Here is a 20,646-nt window from a genome sequence, read left to right on the forward strand (position 1 = left end):
TTCCCTTTATATTTTGCAAACCCATGAATCTTCAAAAAACATGCAAGTTGAACAATGAATCGCCACAATTCTATGACAAACACACCACACAATAGGGACTACAACACAACTCTATGACAAACACACCACACAATAGGGACTACAACACAACTCTATGACAAACACACCACACAATAGGGACTACAACACAACTCTATGACAAACACACCACACAATAGGGACTACACAATTCTATAACAAACACATCAGGCACATATTTATAATGAAAACTTCACATAATATACACATACAATAGAGACTATTAAAAACTTGCAATCTTATTACATATGTTTTAATTCAGTTTAAATATAGATACAAAATCAAAAGTCAAAACAATTATTATATTATTCAAATCATTCAAAAAAATTTTTTTCTTAAAATGGATGCAGTTATATTAAGTCTGCTAATTAATATGTACCAAATAATTGTTCTAGAGTTGAGGGAGAGACTTGGAAGAAAACCCTTTGTCTAATAGACAAAAGTGCCTGAGTGTTATCCTGGGAAGTCATGCAAAGCTAGTTAAATAATCTATTCACACAATTATTGTTTAAAAACTGACCAACATAGTACAACCAAAAACACAATTTCTTTGAATAAAAACATCATTATCCAATAATTCAAGTAAAACAACATTAAAATTGAAATAAAATAAACAAACTGTCAGTTGTTTTGTAACCACTTTTATAGTGCCTACAGTGAGTACATATCTTTTTAGCTTTGTAAATATAAAATACATAAAACTATTTTGTAAGAAGTACTTTTAAAAGGCTTAATTTAACATTAAATATTAAATAGGCTTTAGAAAGCAATTGTTTTAAAATACATTTTACTTTAGGCTTAATTTGTTAACATTAAATAGGCAATATATAAAACCATTTTTAAGTACGGGTACATTATTGTTTACTTTCTCAACATTAAATACATACACAATTACATTTTTGACACACAATATAACTTAAACATTTTTAAATATGTAGCCAAAGTAAAAATATTTTGGCTTTGATAAAAGTATATACAATGGAAAGTTTTTTGCTCTCTTATTTATGTCCATAATTAAAAGTATTAACACAAAGTCTAATTTTGGCTTTTAAACACAAATAATATTAAACCAATAGGTAGGTAAAACATCTGACATGAGTGGGTTCTTATGTTTAAAACAATTAGGCTTATTATCTTGTAGACAATCAATATGGATACTTGTAGCCAATCTTAACTAGGCACAGCATTTGCATATATGAGTCGAGGTTTAACAAGTTTTATGAGTCAAGCTTTAACAAGTTTTAACCTAATTACATCTCTGCATGCAGAGGGTAGGTACCAACTGATCACGTGACAACAACTAGAGTAGTTACTGGCCAACAGGTGTTAACACTTCACCTGTGTCGCTGTGTCATCCAGCTGATTTGATTGGTGAACTGGAGGTGGGTCCGAAATGGCCATGTTTGGCGTGGCCGTCCAGCTCCTCCTGCAACATGGCCGCCCTGAGCTGTAGGGAGTTGACCTGGGACTTGAGTGAGGCTATTGTGTCTTCCAGCTCCTGTAAGTAGAATCATGTCTAATGTGGACGCTGGTCAGACAAGAATAGTTGTCTTCTGCATAGGTTAAATAACATCTATGGTGGATGCTGGTCAGACAAGAATGGTTGTCTTCTACATAGGTTAAATAACAACATCTATAGTGGATGCTGGTCAGATATGACTAGTTGCCTTCTACATAGGTTAAATAACAACATCTATGGTGGATGCTGGTCAGACAAGAATGGTTGTCTTCTACATAGGTTAAATAACAACATCTATAGTGGATGCTGGTCAGATATGACTAGTTGCCTTCTACATAGGTTAAATAACAACATCTATGGTGGATGCTGGTCAGACAAGAATGGTTGTCTTCTACATAGGTTAAATAACAACATCTATAGTGGATGCTGGTCAGATATGACTAGTTGCCTTCTACATAGGTTAAATAACAACATCTATGGTGGATGCTGGTCAGACAAGAATGGTTGTCTTCTACATAGGTTAAATAACAACATCTATAGTGGATGCTGGTCAGATATGACTAGTTGCCTTCTACATAGGTTAAATAACAACATCTATGGTGGATGCTGGTCAGACAAGAATGGTTGTCTTCTACATAGGTTAAATAACAACATCTATAGTGGATGCTGGTCAGATATGACTAGTTGCCTTCTACATAGGTTAAATAACAACATCTATGGTGGATGCTGGTCAGACAAGAATGGTTGTCTTCTACATAGGTTAAATAACAACATCTATAGTGGATGCTGGTCAGATATGACTAGTTGCCTTCTACATAGGTTAAATAACAACATCTATGGTGGATGCTGGTCAGACAAGAATGGTTGTCTTCTACATAGGTTAAATAACAACATCTATGGTGGATGCTGGTCAGACAAGAATGGTTGTCTTCTACATAGGTTAAATAACAACATCTATAGTGGATGCTGGTCAGACAAGAATGGTTGTCTTCTACATAGGTTAAATAACAACATCTATAGTGGATGCTGGTCAGATATGACTAGTTGCCTTCTACATAGGTTAAATAACAACATCTATGGTGGATGCTGGTCAGACAAGAATGGTTGTCTTCTACATAGGTTAAATAACAACATCTATAGTGGATGCTGGTCAGATATGACTAGTTGCCTTCTACATAGGTTAAATAACAACATCTATGGTGGATGCTGGTCAGACAAGAATGGTTGTCTTCTACATAGGTTAAATAACAACATCTATGGTGGATGCTGGTCAGACAAGAATGGTTGTCTTCTACATAGGTTAAATAACAACATCTATAGTGGATGCTGGTCAGATATGACTAGTTGCCTTCTACATAGGTTAAATAACAACATCTATGGTGGATGCTGGTCAGACAAGAATGGTTGTCTTCTACATAGGTTAAATAACAACATCTATAGTGGATGCTGGTCAGATATGACTAGTTGCCTTCTACATAGGTTAAATAACAACATCTATGGTGGATGCTGGTCAGACAAGAATGGTTGTCTTCTACATAGGTTAAATAACAACATCTATAGTGGATGCTGGTCAGATATGACTAGTTGCCTTCTACATAGGTTAAATAACAACATCTATGGTGGATGCTGGTCAGACAAGAATGGTTGTCTTCTACATAGGTTAAATAACAACATCTATAGTGGATGCTGGTCAGATATGACTAGTTGCCTTCTACATAGGTTAAATAACAACATCTATGGTGGATGCTGGTCAGACAAGAATGGTTGTCTTCTACATAGGTTAAATAACAACATCTATGGTGGATGCTGGTCAGACAAGAATGGTTGTCTTCTACATAGGTTAAATAACAACATCTATAGTGGATGCTGGTCAGATATGACTAGTTGCCTTCTACATAGGTTAAATAACAACATCTATGGTGGATGCTGGTCAGACAAGAATGGTTGTCTTCTACATAGGTTAAATAACAACATCTATGGTGGATGCTGGTCAGACAAGAATGGTTGTCTTCTACATAGGTTAAATAACAACATCTATAGTGGATGCTGGTCAGATATGACTAGTTGCCTTCTACATAGGTTAAATAACAACATCTATGGTGGATGCTGGTCAGACAAGAATGGTTGTCTTCTACATAGGTTAAATAACAACATCTATGGTGGATGCTGGTCAGACAAGAATGGTTGTCTTCTACATAGGTTAAATAACAACATCTATAGTGGATGCTGGTCAGATATGACTAGTTGCCTTCTACATAGGTTAAATAACAACATCTATGGTGGATGCTGGTCAGACAAGAATGGTTGTCTTCTACATAGGTTAAATAACAACATCTATAGTGGATGCTGGTCAGATATGACTAGTTGCCTTCTACATAGGTTAAATAACAACATCTATGGTGGATGCTGGTCAGACAAGAATGGTTGTCTTCTACATAGGTTAAATAACAACATCTATAGTGGATGCTGGTCAGATATGACTAGTTGCCTTCTACATAGGTTAAATAACAACATCTATGGTGGATGCTGGTCAGACAAGAATGGTTGTCTTCTACATAGGTTAAATAACAACATCTATGGTGGATGCTGGTCAGACAAGAATGGTTGTCTTCTACATAGGTTAAATAACAACATCTATAGTGGATGCTGGTCAGACAAGAATGGTTGTCTTCTACATAGGTTAAATAACAACATCTATAGTGGATGCTGGTCAGATATGACTAGTTGCCTTCTACATAGGTTAAATAACAACATCTATGGTGGATGCTGGTCAGATATGACTAGTTGTCTTCTACATAGGTTAAATAACAACATCTATAGTGGATGCTGGTCAGATATGACTAGTTGCCTTCTACATAGGTTAAATAACAACATCTATGGTGGATGCTGGTCAGACAAGAATGGTTGTCTTCTACATAGGTTAAATAACAACATCTATAGTGGATGCTGGTCAGATATGACTAGTTGCCTTCTACATAGGTTAAATAACAACATCTATGGTGGATGCTGGTCAGACAAGAATGGTTGTCTTCTACATAGGTTAAATAACAACATCTATGGTGGATGCTGGTCAGACAAGAATGGTTGTCTTCTACATAGGTTAAATAACAACATCTATAGTGGATGCTGGTCAGATATGACTAGTTGCCTTCTACATAGGTTAAATAACAACATCTATAGTGGATGCTGGTCAGACAAGAATGGTTGTCTTCTACATAGGTTAAATAACAACATCTATAGTGGATGCTGGTCAGATATGACTAGTTGCCTTCTACATAGGTTAAATAACAACATCTATAGTGGATGCTGGTCAGACAAGAATGGTTGTCTTCTACATAGGTTAAATAACAACATCTATAGTGGATGCTGGTCAGACAAGAATGGTTGTCTTCTACATAGGTTAAATAACAACATCTATAGTGGATGCTGGTCAGACAAGAATGGTTGTCTTCTACATAGGTTAAATAACAACATCTATGGTGGATGCTGGTCAGACAAGAATGGTTGTCTTCTACATAGGTTAAATAACAACATCTATGGTGGATGCTGGTCAGATATGACTAGTTGCCTTCTACATAGGTTAAATAACAACATCTATGGTGGATGCTGGTCAGACAAGAATGGTTGTCTTCTACATAGGTTAAATAACAACATCTATGGTGGATGCTGGTCAGACAAGAATGGTTGTCTTCTACATAGGTTAAATAACATCTGAGGTTGTCTACTGACAAAACAAATAGCCATAGGGGACATTATGTCGCAGGGGAGGGGGGGGGACTATGATATTATGGGGGTATGTCCAAGGTTATTGACCAGATATCAAAATTGGTAGAATAAAATTATGTTTGTTTTGGTTTGTTTTTTCAATGCCAAGGTTAGACACAGGTACAGAACATGGCCCTTGTAAAGACAGAAAGTTTAAGCCAGACAGGATTCCAAGTCCCTACATTCCACACAGCTAACTTTGGCATTGAAATAAAACATTACATCCAATTTTGTTATTTCAGTACCAACCATCAACTATTACTGACAAAACAATAGCTATCATAGCAAACACAAATGATCATGTGGTTGAATGGTTGAATTTGAAACAGAAAGGTAAATTTTAGTTTTCTGACTAATAAAATATGTGGGGGGTGTGAAATTTTACATGACTTATAATGAAGTTTCAATAAAAATAGCACCAGACAAAAAAAAATAATTGAAATACCTGTTTGACATCAGATGGAATCAACCCTCGGATTTTCTCCTCAAACTGAAGTTTAAGTTGTGTTATCTGAAATGTATTATGTGGAGTAGAATTTTAGACTTTATTTTTCTTAACATTTTTATTCAACTTTGCAATAGTCATACTTTTGCTCAAGTTGACAACTTGTAGCTCTATAGTCCCTAAGGTGGGATTGTGAGGTTGAATGGTACAGCATTTGGCTGCTAGCCCAAAGGTCTAGAGTTTGTATATCGGTTCGGACTTGTGATTGTAGAAAGTCCCTGAATCCACTTAGCTCTCCTGGGTACCTGACTTAGTTGGGGAAAGTAAAGACGACTGGGAATAGTGCTGACCACACCATCCCTTCATGTGCCAAGGTCAAGAAACATTTGAACTCTACTTCATCTGCCCGCTAGGTCTAAAGTGGAATCTTTTTCTTTACTAATATCTGAGTAGACTTCTTACACGTACATAACTTAAAGACTGGAAAAAAAAAGAATAAAAAATTCTAGGGTTTCACCTTGTCCTCAAGATCAGATTCTTTTTTCTGTAGCAGCTTCTCAGCATGTCTGGTGCGATTCCGTTGCTCCTCCAGTTCTCGCTGAATAGTCTGGTGAAAAACATTGGAGTAACACAAACAGGTCAAGTTCTAAACTAGATGAAATCTAAAAACTTACACAGAATCAAATAGAAAACGATTTACATAAGGCCACAATTATGAATAATATTTCAAAAGTTGCTTATAACAAAGGTAAACACTACAATTCTAAATGGATGTTTAAATTGTAGATATTAACAGTTAAGTTTTAGAACAGTGCCTGAAATGTTATAGGTATTGTCAGTAAAGTTTAAAAACAGATGTTTGTTGTATGTACTAACCGTAAAGTTCTGGGAATATTGTTTGCGTAAGTTTTGCTTTTCTTCCTCAGTCCTGTGTTTGATATCAACCAGCATCTTGTCACTCATTTCTTGTGACCTAAAGAAACAATATTCACAGAATTCAAGCTCATTCAGTCCATCGTTAATAAATACATTTAACATATGTCTAGTTTATAAAAAAGATGTTAAATATTCACATAATTAAAACACATTTAGTATTACATTTGTAAGTACATTAGACATGGGTCTAGTTTAATAAAAAAAAACGTAAAACAAAACCTTAACAAAAATAAGCTTTTAAACAGACTAAAAAGAAGATAAACATACATTTTGTTAGCTATAACATTGAAATATAAAAGATACTGGTAGCTAAAAGGTATGGATAAGATATCTTAACAACTGCTATTTCATAAATTCAAAATCAAAACTAAAGAAGATTTATGTTTATTAGCAATTAAGTGCATTTTAAAGTTTGTTATATTTAAGTTTAAAATATTCATTTTGTTTTCCGTTATTTCTATTTAGGAATTGTAAAAATATAACCTCTGTAAATCTCCTTTAAGCTGAGTTACAGTGACCTGTAACTGGTGAATTTCCTGAAAGAATAAACAGGTTGACAGATTAAGGTGGCCACTCTAGACATAAAAGGAATTTAAGCAAACAATACAAAACTGCTCTACATCTTACATACAGAAATAACCACTAGAACAGATGAGCAGCAAATGGCAGGAGAAAATCTGTTTCTTACCTCAGCAGATTGCTTTATTCTATCAGCTGAATCTTTTTCTAGGAATTTTAAACGTTCATTTGTCTGTTGATTTAAAAAAAATTTTTTTTAATGATTTCCTGAAAATTTTGTTCTTAAAAAATAATCTATGCAACTACGTGTGACATGACATTAGAGAAGTTTAAAACCAAAATTAACAAAAATTAAACTAAAAATACTCTTTAAAAATTAATTATCATTTTAAACAAAGGTTAATCTTTGGTTTTAAGCATTTTTTTAGTTTTTTTTAAAATCTTTAAGCAGGTCCAACCTTTTCAAGGACTCTTTCCATTTCTGAACCGTGAATTCTCTGCAGCTCAATCTTCTGCTGTTCCATGGTTGCCCTCAGACGCGACAGCTAAAACATTAAAAAACATTGTTTAGCCATTTTCTGTTGCTCTGAGATGAAACAGCTAACATTCTGCTGCCCACATAAGAGACAGCTAGACACTGAAAAAATTTCTTCTTTTTGCTCTCTGACTAGTGATCTGATTAAGTTTCTTGTCAATAATTAAAATCAAAGAGTACTAATAAAAATTCTGCTGACCTCAGCCTCCTGATCCCTGTGCATCTTCTGTTTCTCCTCCTCCCTCAACAAGCCCAGCTCCACCAGCTGCTGTTTACGGAGTTGGTTGGCCTGGACCAGTTCTTCTCTCAGCTCTCTGATCTGTCTCTCATTGTCATACAGTGTCTGGGGATGAATGGGTTTCATGTTTACATTCTGATTACACAACTTGGCTAAGGTCATATTTAGAAGTAACAGCTCATTAAAGTTCTAGACAACCGCACATAATTAATAGACTACATCACCAACATAAAGCTGTCAATAGCTAAAACAGCATACACATGTAGACAACAGCCCAAATAACATTTCGGATGATCACCGACACACAACAAGCAGATGACGACCTAAACGACACATGGATAACACCCACACAACATGTGCATGACCAACCACACAACAATGGATGACCACCACACAATATATGGATGATCATCCACACAACATGTGAATGACCACCCACACAACATGTGAATGACCACCACACAATATATGGATGACCATCCACACATGTGGATGACCCCCACAAAATATATGGATGACCACCCACACAATATGAGAATGACCACTTACATTACATATGGATACACTATACAGATAACCATCCACACCACATATGGATGACCACCCATACAATATATGGATGACCACCCACACAACATGTGAATGACCACCCACATATATGGATGACCATCCACACAACATATGGATGACCACCCACAAAACATGTGGCAGACTACCACACAATATATGGATGACCACCCACACAACATATGGATGACCACCCACACAACATATGGATGACCACCCACACAACATGTGAATGACCACTTACATGACATATGGATACACTATACAGATAACATTCCACACCACATATGGATGACCACCCATACAATATATGGATGACCACCCACACAACATGTGAATGACCATCCACATATATGGATGACCATCCACACAACATATGGATGACCACCCACAAAACATGTGGCAGACTACCACACAATATATGGATGACCACCCACACAACATATGGATGACCACCCACACAACATGTGGATGACCACCCACACAACATATGGATGACCACCCACACAATATATGGATGACCACCCACAAAACATGTGGCAGATTACCACACAAAAAGCAGCAAACCAACACACAACAAGTGGATGACAAAAATAATGAAATATGTATTTTCCACAAACACCAACATAATCCTGACACCATCAGGCAACCAGTAAGAAAGCTCCTCACCTTCTCCGCCCTATCCTTGTTCTCCTTGAGGCGAGCTTCCAGTGCCAGCATCTCCGCCTGGTGAATTTCCTTCAGACCCTCCAAATCTTTCTCATGCTCGCTCAGAGTGAACTCCTTCTGCATGTGAAATTCCCGCATCAACTGGGACTTTTCTCCCTCGGCTGACACCTTGAGCTCAGCCATCTGAAACCAAATCAAAACTTTAGAACTATTTCTTTACCCTGAAATCAATGTACCATCAATATAATAGCAGCAGTGATCTCAAAACCAAATAACAGCGTTCTGGAACCTAATCAAAATTTTATAACCTTGCTAAAATCAATGTACCATAAATATAACACGGCAGTTGTGATCTCAAAACCAAATAATAGTTTTCCTAGTTTAACATAATCATCTAAAGAAAAGAAAAAATGAAATGTTTTAAAAAGTATTTTTGTATTGGACTGTCAAATCATAAATGAGGGAAAAAAAACGAGCCTCATGTTGATGTCTATGATTCTCCTCTTCTATTTGTCTAGAAAATTCCTTGGCCTGTTTTTCCCTTGCTTGTTTTGACTTGAGGAGATCAGTCTCTACCTGTTGCATCTAGTTTGATAAAATTTACATATAAAGTTACATTTTACTTGTAGGTAAACAACAAAAGTTACATTATACTTGCAGTTAAACAACAAAAGTTACATTTTACTAGTTAAAAACAACAAAAGTTACATTTTACTAGTTAAAAACAACAAAAAGTTATTTAAAATTCAGTAAAGCAGTGTGCTCTGTAGAGGAAGTTTCCAAAATCCAATGTTATTGGATTTAAAAAAATAAAAACTTGTTCAATTAACTAGTAATAAAAGGTATCTTTAGATAAGTATGGGAAAGCTAACGGGAATAAATTATTGAGTAAAATAGAGCACTTATTGTACCCTTAACGCTAACTCAGGGGGGAAGTACAGTCAACTATGTTATATTATGATGCACCTACTATTACCTTAACCCAGGGGTCTCCAAACTACGGCCCGCGGGCCGAATACGGCCCGCAAAGTCCTCTCATCCGGCCCGCGGAGATCTTTTTGTCCAAGGGAAAATCGTTGGTTGGTGATGGCTGAGGAACTTTGTCCACAAAAATAAAAGACGTGCCTGAAAGAAACTGGCCCCCGAACTGAAATTTGATAGTTAAAGCGGCCCTCGGACTGAAAAGTTTGGAGACCCCTGCCTTAACCTAACCATAGGAGAGAAGTTCAACAAACAGTAAAAGAAACCACAAAGCACCTGTTGTTTCATCTCGTCATAAATGCGGGCCTGGTTCCTCTCCACCTGGGCCTTGAAGTCCTCTAGCGCCTGCTCTGCCTGTAAACTCTGCTGCTGTTTTTGTTCTTTCAATTTCTTTACTTCCTCCTCTCTCTCCCTATGCAACAGGTATTCAAATACAGACTTAATTTTATTCATTTTTTAACATTAACTTAAATAAATCTGAATTATCATTCACAATTTTAATAAAGGATTAAATGCTTGCTATGTCAATAGGGTGGAATATCACCACTTCTGTCAACCTTATCAACAAATAATACAAATTTAAAATATTTAATATTAACAAAACATTTATTAAACTTAGTCAATAGAGTGGTCTATCACCAATAATGTATACCTATCAACAATAAAATACAATCATAAAATATTTACAATTAATCTAACATATATTAAACTTGAAAAATATATAAACATATCTAAAAGATTAACAGATGAGAAAACATGATGGAGTGGGGAGTAAACTAAATCCTACTTAATTTACTAAGATAGAGAAAGAAGTAAACTGAATCCTACTTGATTTGTTGCTCCAGTTTCTGAGCTTTCTTGTTACTATCTGCTTCCAACTGCTCCATTTCTTTTTTTATATTGCGGACCTTAACATTAAGAAACATATTGTGACAGTGCTTTCAATATTTGACACATATACCGGTTGTTGAACATTTTTAATTAATTTTTTTTTCCAATTAAAATTAGTTTTTTTCCTTCCTCACCTGCTTCTCATGGAGAAATTCTAAATGCATTTTGTCTTGTTGGTGGTTTTGTTCCATTTCCTATAAGAATTAAATTTAACGTTAAATCAAATATAAATTTTATGTGAAATGTGATATAAACTAAATCTAGAACACCTCCAATACCTACCCTGATTTGCCTCTGCCGATGTTCCTCATTGTCTTTAAGTGATTTCTTTAATTGGTCAATTTTCTCTTCAAGGCCCTCTATTGTATCTGCTGCCTGTAAATATACATTCAGTTCTCAAAATCTTGATATTTCACTACAGCTGCACACATAAAATAACTATAAACACTCCCATGGAGTTAGATTTGACTCAAAGATTGTTTTTAGCATATAATATAATCTGTCTTAGATGTATACTGTTTTTTTTTGTTGCTTTAGCTGCCCAGTTGCCATAGAATATTGTTGTTTTAGGTATTCTTAGCCTCTGTTTTTACCTTACTGGCAGCCAAAGAATGGTCTTTTTTTTTTTACATGTTCTAGACAGGACTGTTTTTACCTTAGTCGCTGACATAGAATGTTCTTGCTTCAGATATTCTAGACTAGCTTCTGTTTTGATCTTCAGATTCCTGAATTCATGCTCCAGTTGAGTATGTCTAAGAGAAATGACGACATGTTTTTATGAAACAAAAACAGTTAAGACAATAGTTTAATTGTATATGCAAGATTTGAACAGAAGTGTTAGTTTATCTGTTACTGAATTTCCTTATTGTGTTACAACAATTATTTTGTAGATCTGTTTGATATGGTGTATGGTGACATCTGGTGCTGAAGACATGACACTTCCAATGATAAATAAGAAAAAGATATTCTGCAAATAATACAATACCTTTCACACATTTTGTCATGTTCAATGACTAATCTCTCATATTTAGAAATGGCCTCATTTTTCTCTTTCTCCAGTGCCGACCTCTGATTCAATGTACTGTCCACTTCAGTCATCAAGTGCTGGACTCTAGATTCAAGTTCTTTGATTAAATTTGTCTGGAGGTTCAAGAAAAAAAAATCCCGTTTTATCATTTAAGTCTATTGTAAAATCAGTAAATTTTATGATTAATATCTATCATAAAATCACAAATTTTTAAATATTAAAGTCTAGCAACATAGTTTTTTGCAGCCCTTTGCTCCCAAGGGGCCACAAAGGAATAATTGAAGTGAACTTAGTTTAAACAAAAAAAAAATCACTTGTTCAATGAACTTATAATTCTGACATCTAGCCAATGAAACTGAGTGCTCAAGTGGTCAAGCACATAAGTAACCAGAAAGTTAACAGCCCCAATTTGCTGTCCATACCGTTGTGGTTGCTTGGCTGCTGTACTCTGTCTCCATTCTCTGCAGCCTGTCATTTGTGTCGTCTAGGATGTCTTGTATGTTCTGTGTGTGCTGTTTTTGTAACTCAAACTTTTCTTGTTCAAATTCTGCCAACACTTCATGCAACTGCAATGCACAATACAGGATCAGTATGCAAAAATCTTTTACACCTTCTTATAACTGTCACAATGGAGATTTAAAAAAAACAATAATATTTTTAATAACATATTTTTAAAGGATGTTTTTTTTTCTTTTTAAAAAAAAATGTATAATATAAAACGACTTTTTTTTTCTCTTGTGCCTAATAGATGTTAAAGTGATAATAAGTCTATGGAAAGTCAATAATGGTGATCAGTCTGCAGCAAAGCAACACACTTACATAAAGAGTTTGTTAATTTATGGCTTTTCTGATGCCATAAACTTGAAGGCCATAAATCCCTGAGAAAAGCGTTTTTAACACTTTTATGTAGCTGAGCTTTTAGATAAAGGTTTTAAAAGATTCCCACCAGACATCATCCAAAATGTAGCCACTTACTCGTTTCTCATAATCATTTTTCCTCATTTCGTTTGTTTCCTCTTCCCTCTTTTTTAGGTCTGAGATTTGTTTGTCCTTTGTTTGTCTGATAAACTCTGCCTCTTTCATCAAAGTTTGTACTGAAAAAATGTCAAAAATGGAAGTTATCTTGGTGCATTCACAAAATGGCACTGCTTGCTTAGCTGTAACAGACTAAAGTTACGTGAGACACTGGGTTCATGTTAAAGTTGCCTTTTCGAATCTGATGTTACATGGGGCAGGTGGAGTAGAGTTTACCTGTTTCTTTGACCTCATATATGAAGGGATAGTGTGGTCACCACTATGCCTAGAGATAGATACAAGTCAGAGAGGGATCTGAACTTGAGATTTTCAGGTTAGCAGTTGTACCACACCATCGTATGTGTTCATGTTAAGTTACATGGCTATCAAGCAATAGAAAGTGATGTGCTCTGGTAACACCAGCTATACTAAACAAGCTATACTAAACTGATATGTCATGGCTGGAAAATTATATGAATGAAGCTCTAGCTTAATGAATAACTATAGCTGTTTGATTAAAACTATAGCTGTTTGATTAAAACGATGACTGCATGATTAAGCTGTACAAGTTAGGGAATATTTTTCTCACCCTTCCTATCTAGCTTAGCATTCATCTCTTCCAATTCTTTTGTTTTCACTTTAGACTGATTTTTTACATCTTCTATTTCAGCATTCTTGCGATCAAGTATCTGGCCAGAATAAAAAGTGAACTACATGACTTCAATATAAAACTGGATATTTACAGAATACTGTTTTGTCAACACAGATACATGTAGTGTAAAGTGATACAAATTAGCTTTGTTTACTGTAGATTTTATTCTTAATTTGATTTTTTAGATGTAGATTTGACACTATAACACGTGATCCATAAAACTTTAAAGTTGCCATAAATTTCTAATACACTAAACTTTTTAAATCCCATAACATTGGTGATAAACAAAACTTTAAAGTGGCCAAAAAGTTTAGGATGCCCAAAAAATTGCCAACAAATTACAAATCCAACAACCCACCTTCTGTACAGCTGCATCATGTTTCTGTTGTAATTTTAACTTCTCTTCGTGGAATTTTGCCTCAATCATTTTAGTTCTAGCAATAACCTGAAGTAAACATGATTTGCATGAAGTTTGGTTTAAAATAATGTTAAAAATCTTTTATGCTAATACAATAAATAATTCACTCTTAAATTTATTGCTATAAATATAGATTTGTTTTTTAGTTTTTACCTCTCTGTCTGCTGGTTTTTGAATTGTTGAGTCCTCGTAGAATGTTGTTCCTTTTTAAACAAAAATTAAGAATTTTCAATAGGACTGCTCAGTGAATTACATAAAAACATAACATAATATTAAAATTTTACAATTGCATGGAGAGGGATGGGTGGGGGGGGGGGGGAGAGTAAAAAATCTGGTTCCACTATTGACAAATAGCTCATAAAAATAAAAAGTATTGCTATCAGTGATGATATGGTTAAATATTACCTTTGGGTAGAGAGTAACTAGAAATGCCAGACTGGTGTTTGGTCCAATCAATGTCAGTGGCACTCTCCTGTAATGAGAGTGTAATAAAGAATAGCTACAAATAGTCATGTGTGGTACTGTGTAGTTAAGAATAGAAGACTGACAAATTTAAAATGTTATACATGTTATCATAAAACTCTGATATCATTTAAAATTTTCATTTATGACAGATATTTAAATTATTTAATGTTGCTGAACAAAAAAAATATTTTTCACACTACTGCTTTACAATTAAAAATAAAAATTCAGCTACTTTGAATAAAGCTATGAATCAGCAGATAATTATGTTAGTGTAGATAAAATGGAAGGCTCTTTTGTGTTTAGATTAAGAGTGGGAAAAAAATATATATGCTTATACTGTAACTTATACTGGAATTTTTGTACTGTAAATACTGAACTACTTTATAATTGTAAATTACATAGATATGTGCTATCAATATTATTTTAAGTGAAAGAATTTGCTTTAGCGTTTATCTACAAAGGTTAAATGAGGAATGTGTCAATAATGTTGTTTTAGTAAAATATAAATACCATTACAATTTTTGTTACAAATCTTTATAATTAAGATTTATAGAATTGCATAAATATGAACTTAATTTGAATAGATTTTGCTTTTAAAACTATTTAATTAAATTTAAGTTATGAAATTAAATTATAAAAATAAAAGGAAAAACATAGTAACCCAACAGCCAGGGGAAGAAGGAAATATGAGCAGATAAAATTCAAGAAAATATAATATATTTTTAGGCATAGAGGTATATATTATTTTATGGTCATAATTAATATTATATAGGAAGGAAAATATGCCAGAGCAAAAAATATGTTAGTACAGTGTTAGTGAAATTCAAATAATAAAATCAAGTAACATAATTTACAAAATTATGATAGGGTAAAATATATGACTGCTGATATTTAATATACCCAACTTACATCCTTTTGTCTGTCCCTTGTTTCTTTAGATCTGACATCTGTTTTAAATTGTGAACATTAGCAGCTTATATGCTGATCACATTTTAAATTCTTATAAGGTATATTTGTAGTGTGACTAGATTAAATAAAGATGAAAAAGAAAGGACACAGCAACATAATATATGGTAGCCTGCACCATTTTCTGTTAAATATTTTAGGGACACTATGAAGTTATAAAATTATGAAGGGAAGATAAAATTTGAAGCAGCATTTGTTTTAATTTTTAGTAGATCCATATTTTGTTTATGTATCATAATTATTATTATCAATATTATAATTTCAATGCACTATTAGTTTTCATCACTGATGATTGACCAAGAGCTTGTAGAAAAGTACCAGATTATGTTGACTATGTACTTCTACTACTGTATGAGAGAGAGCTCAGACAGGCCCTAGCTGACCTGGTAAGATTCTCTTCTCCCTCTCCGCTGCGGGGGAGTGGTGGCGCCTTCTGTGGTGTGGTGAAGGACTGGATTTCATTTCAAGGCTCATGTCATCCTACACACATATTACAATCTTCATGGCAACAAAACTCAACAGGTTAAAATCTAAAGCTCATGTTACACATTTGAACAAAACTATAAGTAGCATAGAACAAAATCTAAAGCACAATTAAAAATAAAACTTATTATTACTTAATAGAGAAAACAGCAGGGCACATGCATATTGTTGCAGAAGGACATGGTGTATTACTGCATTGTGCTATTGCATTAGTCCTAAACAAATTATAATCAATTTTGGTTTCTTTTTAAAAGTTCTTTTTGATTGCGTGAAAAATGTGATGTTTACTTACTAAATTATAACTCCTGCAGCAACAAAAACTATATCAGAATTAGTGTTGTTGCAGTTATTTAATAAATTAACTTAATTTTAGTCAGATTTTAATTGTAATGCCTGGTAGGGTACATGACAAACATTAAATTAAAAAAAAAGTCAAAACTACGCCAAAAAGTATGAAATAATGCTACAACTGCGTGTGTATATGCATGTATCTGTATGTGTATGTATTAGTAATCAACACATCCAATGTTAAAAATACATTTAAATCAACAACAGTACAATATTAAGTCACACAACACTACAATATTAAGTCACACAACAGTATAATATTAAGACACAACACTACAATATTAAGTCACACAACACTACAATATTAAGTCACACAACTCTACAATATTAAGTCACACAGCAGTACATTATTAATTTACACAACAGTACAATATTAATTCACACAACAGTACAATCTTAATTCACAAACAGTACAATATTAAGTCACACAGAGAAGCCACACCACAAATCTCAAAAGTAAAGATAAAAGGGTGACACTCCCCCACCCCACCCACCCAAGAAGGTGAGGTAAGAACTTACAGCTGAGTAACCTTTGATGTGGAGCAGCTCAGTGTGTCTGATGGGTGAGAGGGAGGGGTCCTTGTCCAGAGTGTGACCCATGCTGCTTCTTGGTCTAAAAAAATCCAAATAATTACATTCAAAATTAAACATGTGTAACAAATATTACTAAAGAAAAAAATACCTCATAATTAAAATTATACATGTGGCACACATAATAATGAAAACAATTACCTCAGAATCAAAATTAAGCAGGGTACAAATAATAATAAATAAAAAAATCAAATCAAATTTGTATAAGCTTTTTATCTACTATGTTCTTATGCTGGGGACCAAGATAGACATGCTGTACATATAGAAAAATATGATTCAAACAACTATGAGGTGCTACCTTTCCCGTATTTCTCCAATGCTGGAGACCCACGTCGACGTAGCAGCAGGGTGACCTGTTGACTTGTGAAAGATGGACGAGCCGACTGTGTCACTAAGTTCCCCTTCCACCCAGTCAGGTAGTGTCTCAGCCTGTTGGTTGGTAGGCAAATTGAATGCGTTATATACAAACACATTTGTCTTCATTCATTTACTGTCTTTGTCAATATACACAGAGGCAATGGAAACCATGTTTAATTTCTATAATAATGACGTACTGGTTAAACAAGTCATTTATTTTAATAAAGATCTAAATTTAAAATTAGTTTGAAATAAAAGTAATTGATAATTTAGATGTGCTCTGACATTTAGTAATTAATTTGAAACATAACAATAGTTGAAAACTGAGCCTATCCTTTAGAGATGAGATTAAAGCTTAATAAAATTATGGAAAAAAACTTACAATTTATATTATCAGCAGAATTAAATACACATAAGTGACCAAACATTTAGGCTGGAAGTGACCATTTAAGCGACTTAACATATAAGCTAATGACCACCTAGACCTACACATAAGTGACCTACCATGTGACCATTGAAGTGACCTATCACATAAGATGTAAATGACCACATACACATAAGTGAACCATTTTATAAAACAGAAGTGACCATTTAAATGACCTTTCATATAAGATGTAAATGACCACATACACATAAATGAGATAACACATAAGCTAGAGGTAACCACATCAGATGGAAAGGACCACATATAAGTGACCTGCCATATAAGATATGTGTGACCACATACGCTTACATTACCAACCGTATAAGCAGTTCATTACAGCAGTTTGTATAGTATCTGCTAGAAAAATTAAACATCTAGTGAATCCTGTGCCAATGAAGACAAAATCATCAAGAGGTTATAGTTTCCAATACTTTAATACCTTTTAACACAAATATTTTACTTCTGCACTTTTTGTTAATTTTGAGGTGAAGGTCACAAAAATAATTCCAGTGATAATGAGAGATGAATAAGATGGACCATATTTGTGACATACAATATAAGACTTAAAACATAATTAACCTACTATATAAGACATAGAACATAAGTAGCATACAATATAAGACATACAGCATAAGTAACCTACCATATAAGATGTAGAACATAAGTAACCTACCATATAAGACATAGAACATAACTAACATACCATATAAGACATACAGCATAAGTAACCTAACATATAAGATGTAGAACATAAGTAACCTAAAGACGTAGAACGTAAGTCACCTACCATATAAGATGGAAGTGGCCGTAGAGGACCCTGTTCAGGCTTCTGGTCAAAAGGAGACTGTAGGGAACCTTTCTTAAGCATCTGCAGCATCAGCTGGGCATATTGGTTGCGGGTTTTTCTAGTGGGCGAGAAATGCAGAATTTACAAGAAAAATCTTTTTCATACATTAAGATACATATAGCAATTTAAAATTTATTACAGACTTGGTTGGTACGAAATAATCATAACATGTTTCAAAGCTAATTAAAAACAATGAATATTGAATGCATTATATAACTCAAATAATTGTAAATCCTTTTTGGCAATCAATAAAGTCACTATGTGTTAATTTTGTTGAAGTGTTTGCTAAGAAAATTTTCAGGATTTAAAAAATATATAGTGTTAGACACTGTACTAGCAGTTTAAAAATGTACCTTTGTTAGACTTACCTCCCTGAAGAGCCAGCACTAAGAGGTTCACAAAGTTTTTTAATCCACACAGCTGATTTCTGACGTTCTAAAAATAAATAAACATATTTTTCTTTCAAGTTTGTTAAAAGTAACATTTTTTTTTTTTTGCAATTTTATCGATAAATTATTTCTTACCATTCTAGACTTTTCACCATATAAAATTTTTTCATGACTTAAAAAAAACACAACTAGTTACCTGTCTTGTATGGAAGCTTGAGGACAAAAGGTTTCATATCAGCCAGGTGTTTGTCAAACTCTCTGTCCAGCTTAAAGTTGACCTCACTCTCAGTTTCCATCCTGCCCAGCGCCACACTGTCACAGTTCTTATAGTGGAGAATACTTGGGCATGTGGATAAGGCGAGTCCACACTTGGGTTTGCTCAAACGGTTTCTTGTAGGGTGCTGCTTTTTAGACCAGTTCCAGTTGAATTTATTTGCCTTTTTAGAGTTAAAAATAAATTTAGATTTTTTTCTAAATTATTTAAAATAAATAAATTAAGAAACACAAACTTCAGTAATGCCACTATATTAAAAAAAAAGGATATCAGCTTTTAAAGTAATATAATCAGTAAACCAATATATTTAAGCCTGTCTGTGCAAATCTTGTGTTTAAGCTTTATAACAGCCATAAAAGTAATCAACAACATACTTGTACTACCAGACTGTCATTTTGGCAGTTAAGTTTTTAACTTTTTTTCTACAAGTTTTATTCTTTGCTGAAGTAGTTTGATGAAACTTATCTGTGCAAATTTTGTAAGCCTAACCTTTACAACAGCCATAAAAGTAATCAGCAACACATTTTTACTACCATATAATGTCATTTTGGCAGTCAAGTTTTCAATTTTTATCTACAAGTTTTATTATTTGCTAAAGTAGTTTGATGAAACTTACATTAGGAAATAAGTAAAAACAACTTGGTTTTGTCAGTAAGTGAACTGATATCTTTGATTTATATTGAACTTGGTTCTTTAGTGCTAATGATAATATCTGGATATCTCCCAGAATAGAATTTAACTCTTTAGATTCCGGAGGGCTCAGGTGGATTTTACTGGATTCCAATTTATCAGAGATAAAGTGCAACTGTTCCAAAGTCAGGTGTAAACAGTTGTTAAGATTGTGTGTGTGCCTCAGAAATCTGATCAGGTTTAAAAGGTATTTCAGCAAGAAATGGTTTTGGTTGAATAATACTGAAGTTTTTGTCATGTGACTTTGTAAGCTAACAACCTGAGATGAAAGAATACTGGCATTGTTACAGTTAACGACCTGGTTTTTCTGGACTAGTTCTGAAATATGTGGTGAGGGTGGGCTAACTTTAAAAGAAACATGGGGTGAGGATGGGTTAACTTTACAAGTAACATGGGGTGAGGATGGACTAACTTCACAAGAAACATGGGGTGAGGTTGGGCTAACTTTACAATAAACTTGGGGTGAGGATGGGCTAACTTCACAAGAAACATGGGGTGAGGATGGGCTAACTTTACAATAAACTTGGGGTGAGGATGGGCTAACTTCAAAAGAAACATGGGGTGAGGATGGGTTAACTTTACAAGTAACATGGGGTGAGGATGGGTTAACTTCAAAAG

At 34.1% G+C, this 20,646-nt stretch overlaps 1 protein-coding gene across 1 annotated transcript in view; it reads right to left on the minus strand.

Annotated features, from left to right (window-relative positions):
• Positions 1–374: 374 nt before the first annotated feature.
• The window catches only part of LOC131927863 (centrosomal protein of 112 kDa), a 35,371-nt gene continuing 15,099 nt past the window's right edge, over positions 375–20,646 (minus strand). The window contains exons 2-30 of the mRNA XM_059283736.1: positions 19,261–19,501; positions 19,044–19,110; positions 18,616–18,733; positions 17,346–17,476; positions 16,976–17,069; positions 16,009–16,105; positions 15,569–15,606; positions 14,600–14,666; positions 14,348–14,397; positions 14,135–14,221; positions 13,714–13,813; positions 13,086–13,204; positions 12,533–12,676; positions 12,069–12,223; positions 11,739–11,835; positions 11,366–11,458; positions 11,218–11,277; positions 11,021–11,100; positions 10,469–10,604; positions 9,689–9,796; positions 9,212–9,394; positions 7,937–8,080; positions 7,661–7,747; positions 7,372–7,434; positions 7,167–7,219; positions 6,624–6,720; positions 6,265–6,354; positions 5,748–5,813; positions 375–1,576 (exon numbers count right to left, since the gene is read on the minus strand). Coding sequence (XP_059139719.1) covers positions 1,430–1,576; positions 5,748–5,813; positions 6,265–6,354; positions 6,624–6,720; positions 7,167–7,219; positions 7,372–7,434; positions 7,661–7,747; positions 7,937–8,080; positions 9,212–9,394; positions 9,689–9,796; positions 10,469–10,604; positions 11,021–11,100; positions 11,218–11,277; positions 11,366–11,458; positions 11,739–11,835; positions 12,069–12,223; positions 12,533–12,676; positions 13,086–13,204; positions 13,714–13,813; positions 14,135–14,221; positions 14,348–14,397; positions 14,600–14,666; positions 15,569–15,606; positions 16,009–16,105; positions 16,976–17,069; positions 17,346–17,476; positions 18,616–18,733; positions 19,044–19,110; positions 19,261–19,360 — 2,871 coding nt within the window. The 5' untranslated portion in view covers positions 19,361–19,501 and the 3' untranslated portion in view covers positions 375–1,429. The remainder of the gene's footprint in view (positions 1,577–5,747; positions 5,814–6,264; positions 6,355–6,623; positions 6,721–7,166; positions 7,220–7,371; positions 7,435–7,660; positions 7,748–7,936; positions 8,081–9,211; positions 9,395–9,688; positions 9,797–10,468; positions 10,605–11,020; positions 11,101–11,217; positions 11,278–11,365; positions 11,459–11,738; positions 11,836–12,068; positions 12,224–12,532; positions 12,677–13,085; positions 13,205–13,713; positions 13,814–14,134; positions 14,222–14,347; positions 14,398–14,599; positions 14,667–15,568; positions 15,607–16,008; positions 16,106–16,975; positions 17,070–17,345; positions 17,477–18,615; positions 18,734–19,043; positions 19,111–19,260; positions 19,502–20,646) is intronic.

Source organism: Physella acuta, unplaced genomic scaffold (genome assembly GCF_028476545.2).
Source record: "Physella acuta isolate Inbredline_101_S28 unplaced genomic scaffold, ASM2847654v3 ptg001441l, whole genome shotgun sequence".
NCBI lineage: Eukaryota > Metazoa > Mollusca > Gastropoda > Physidae > Physella > Physella acuta.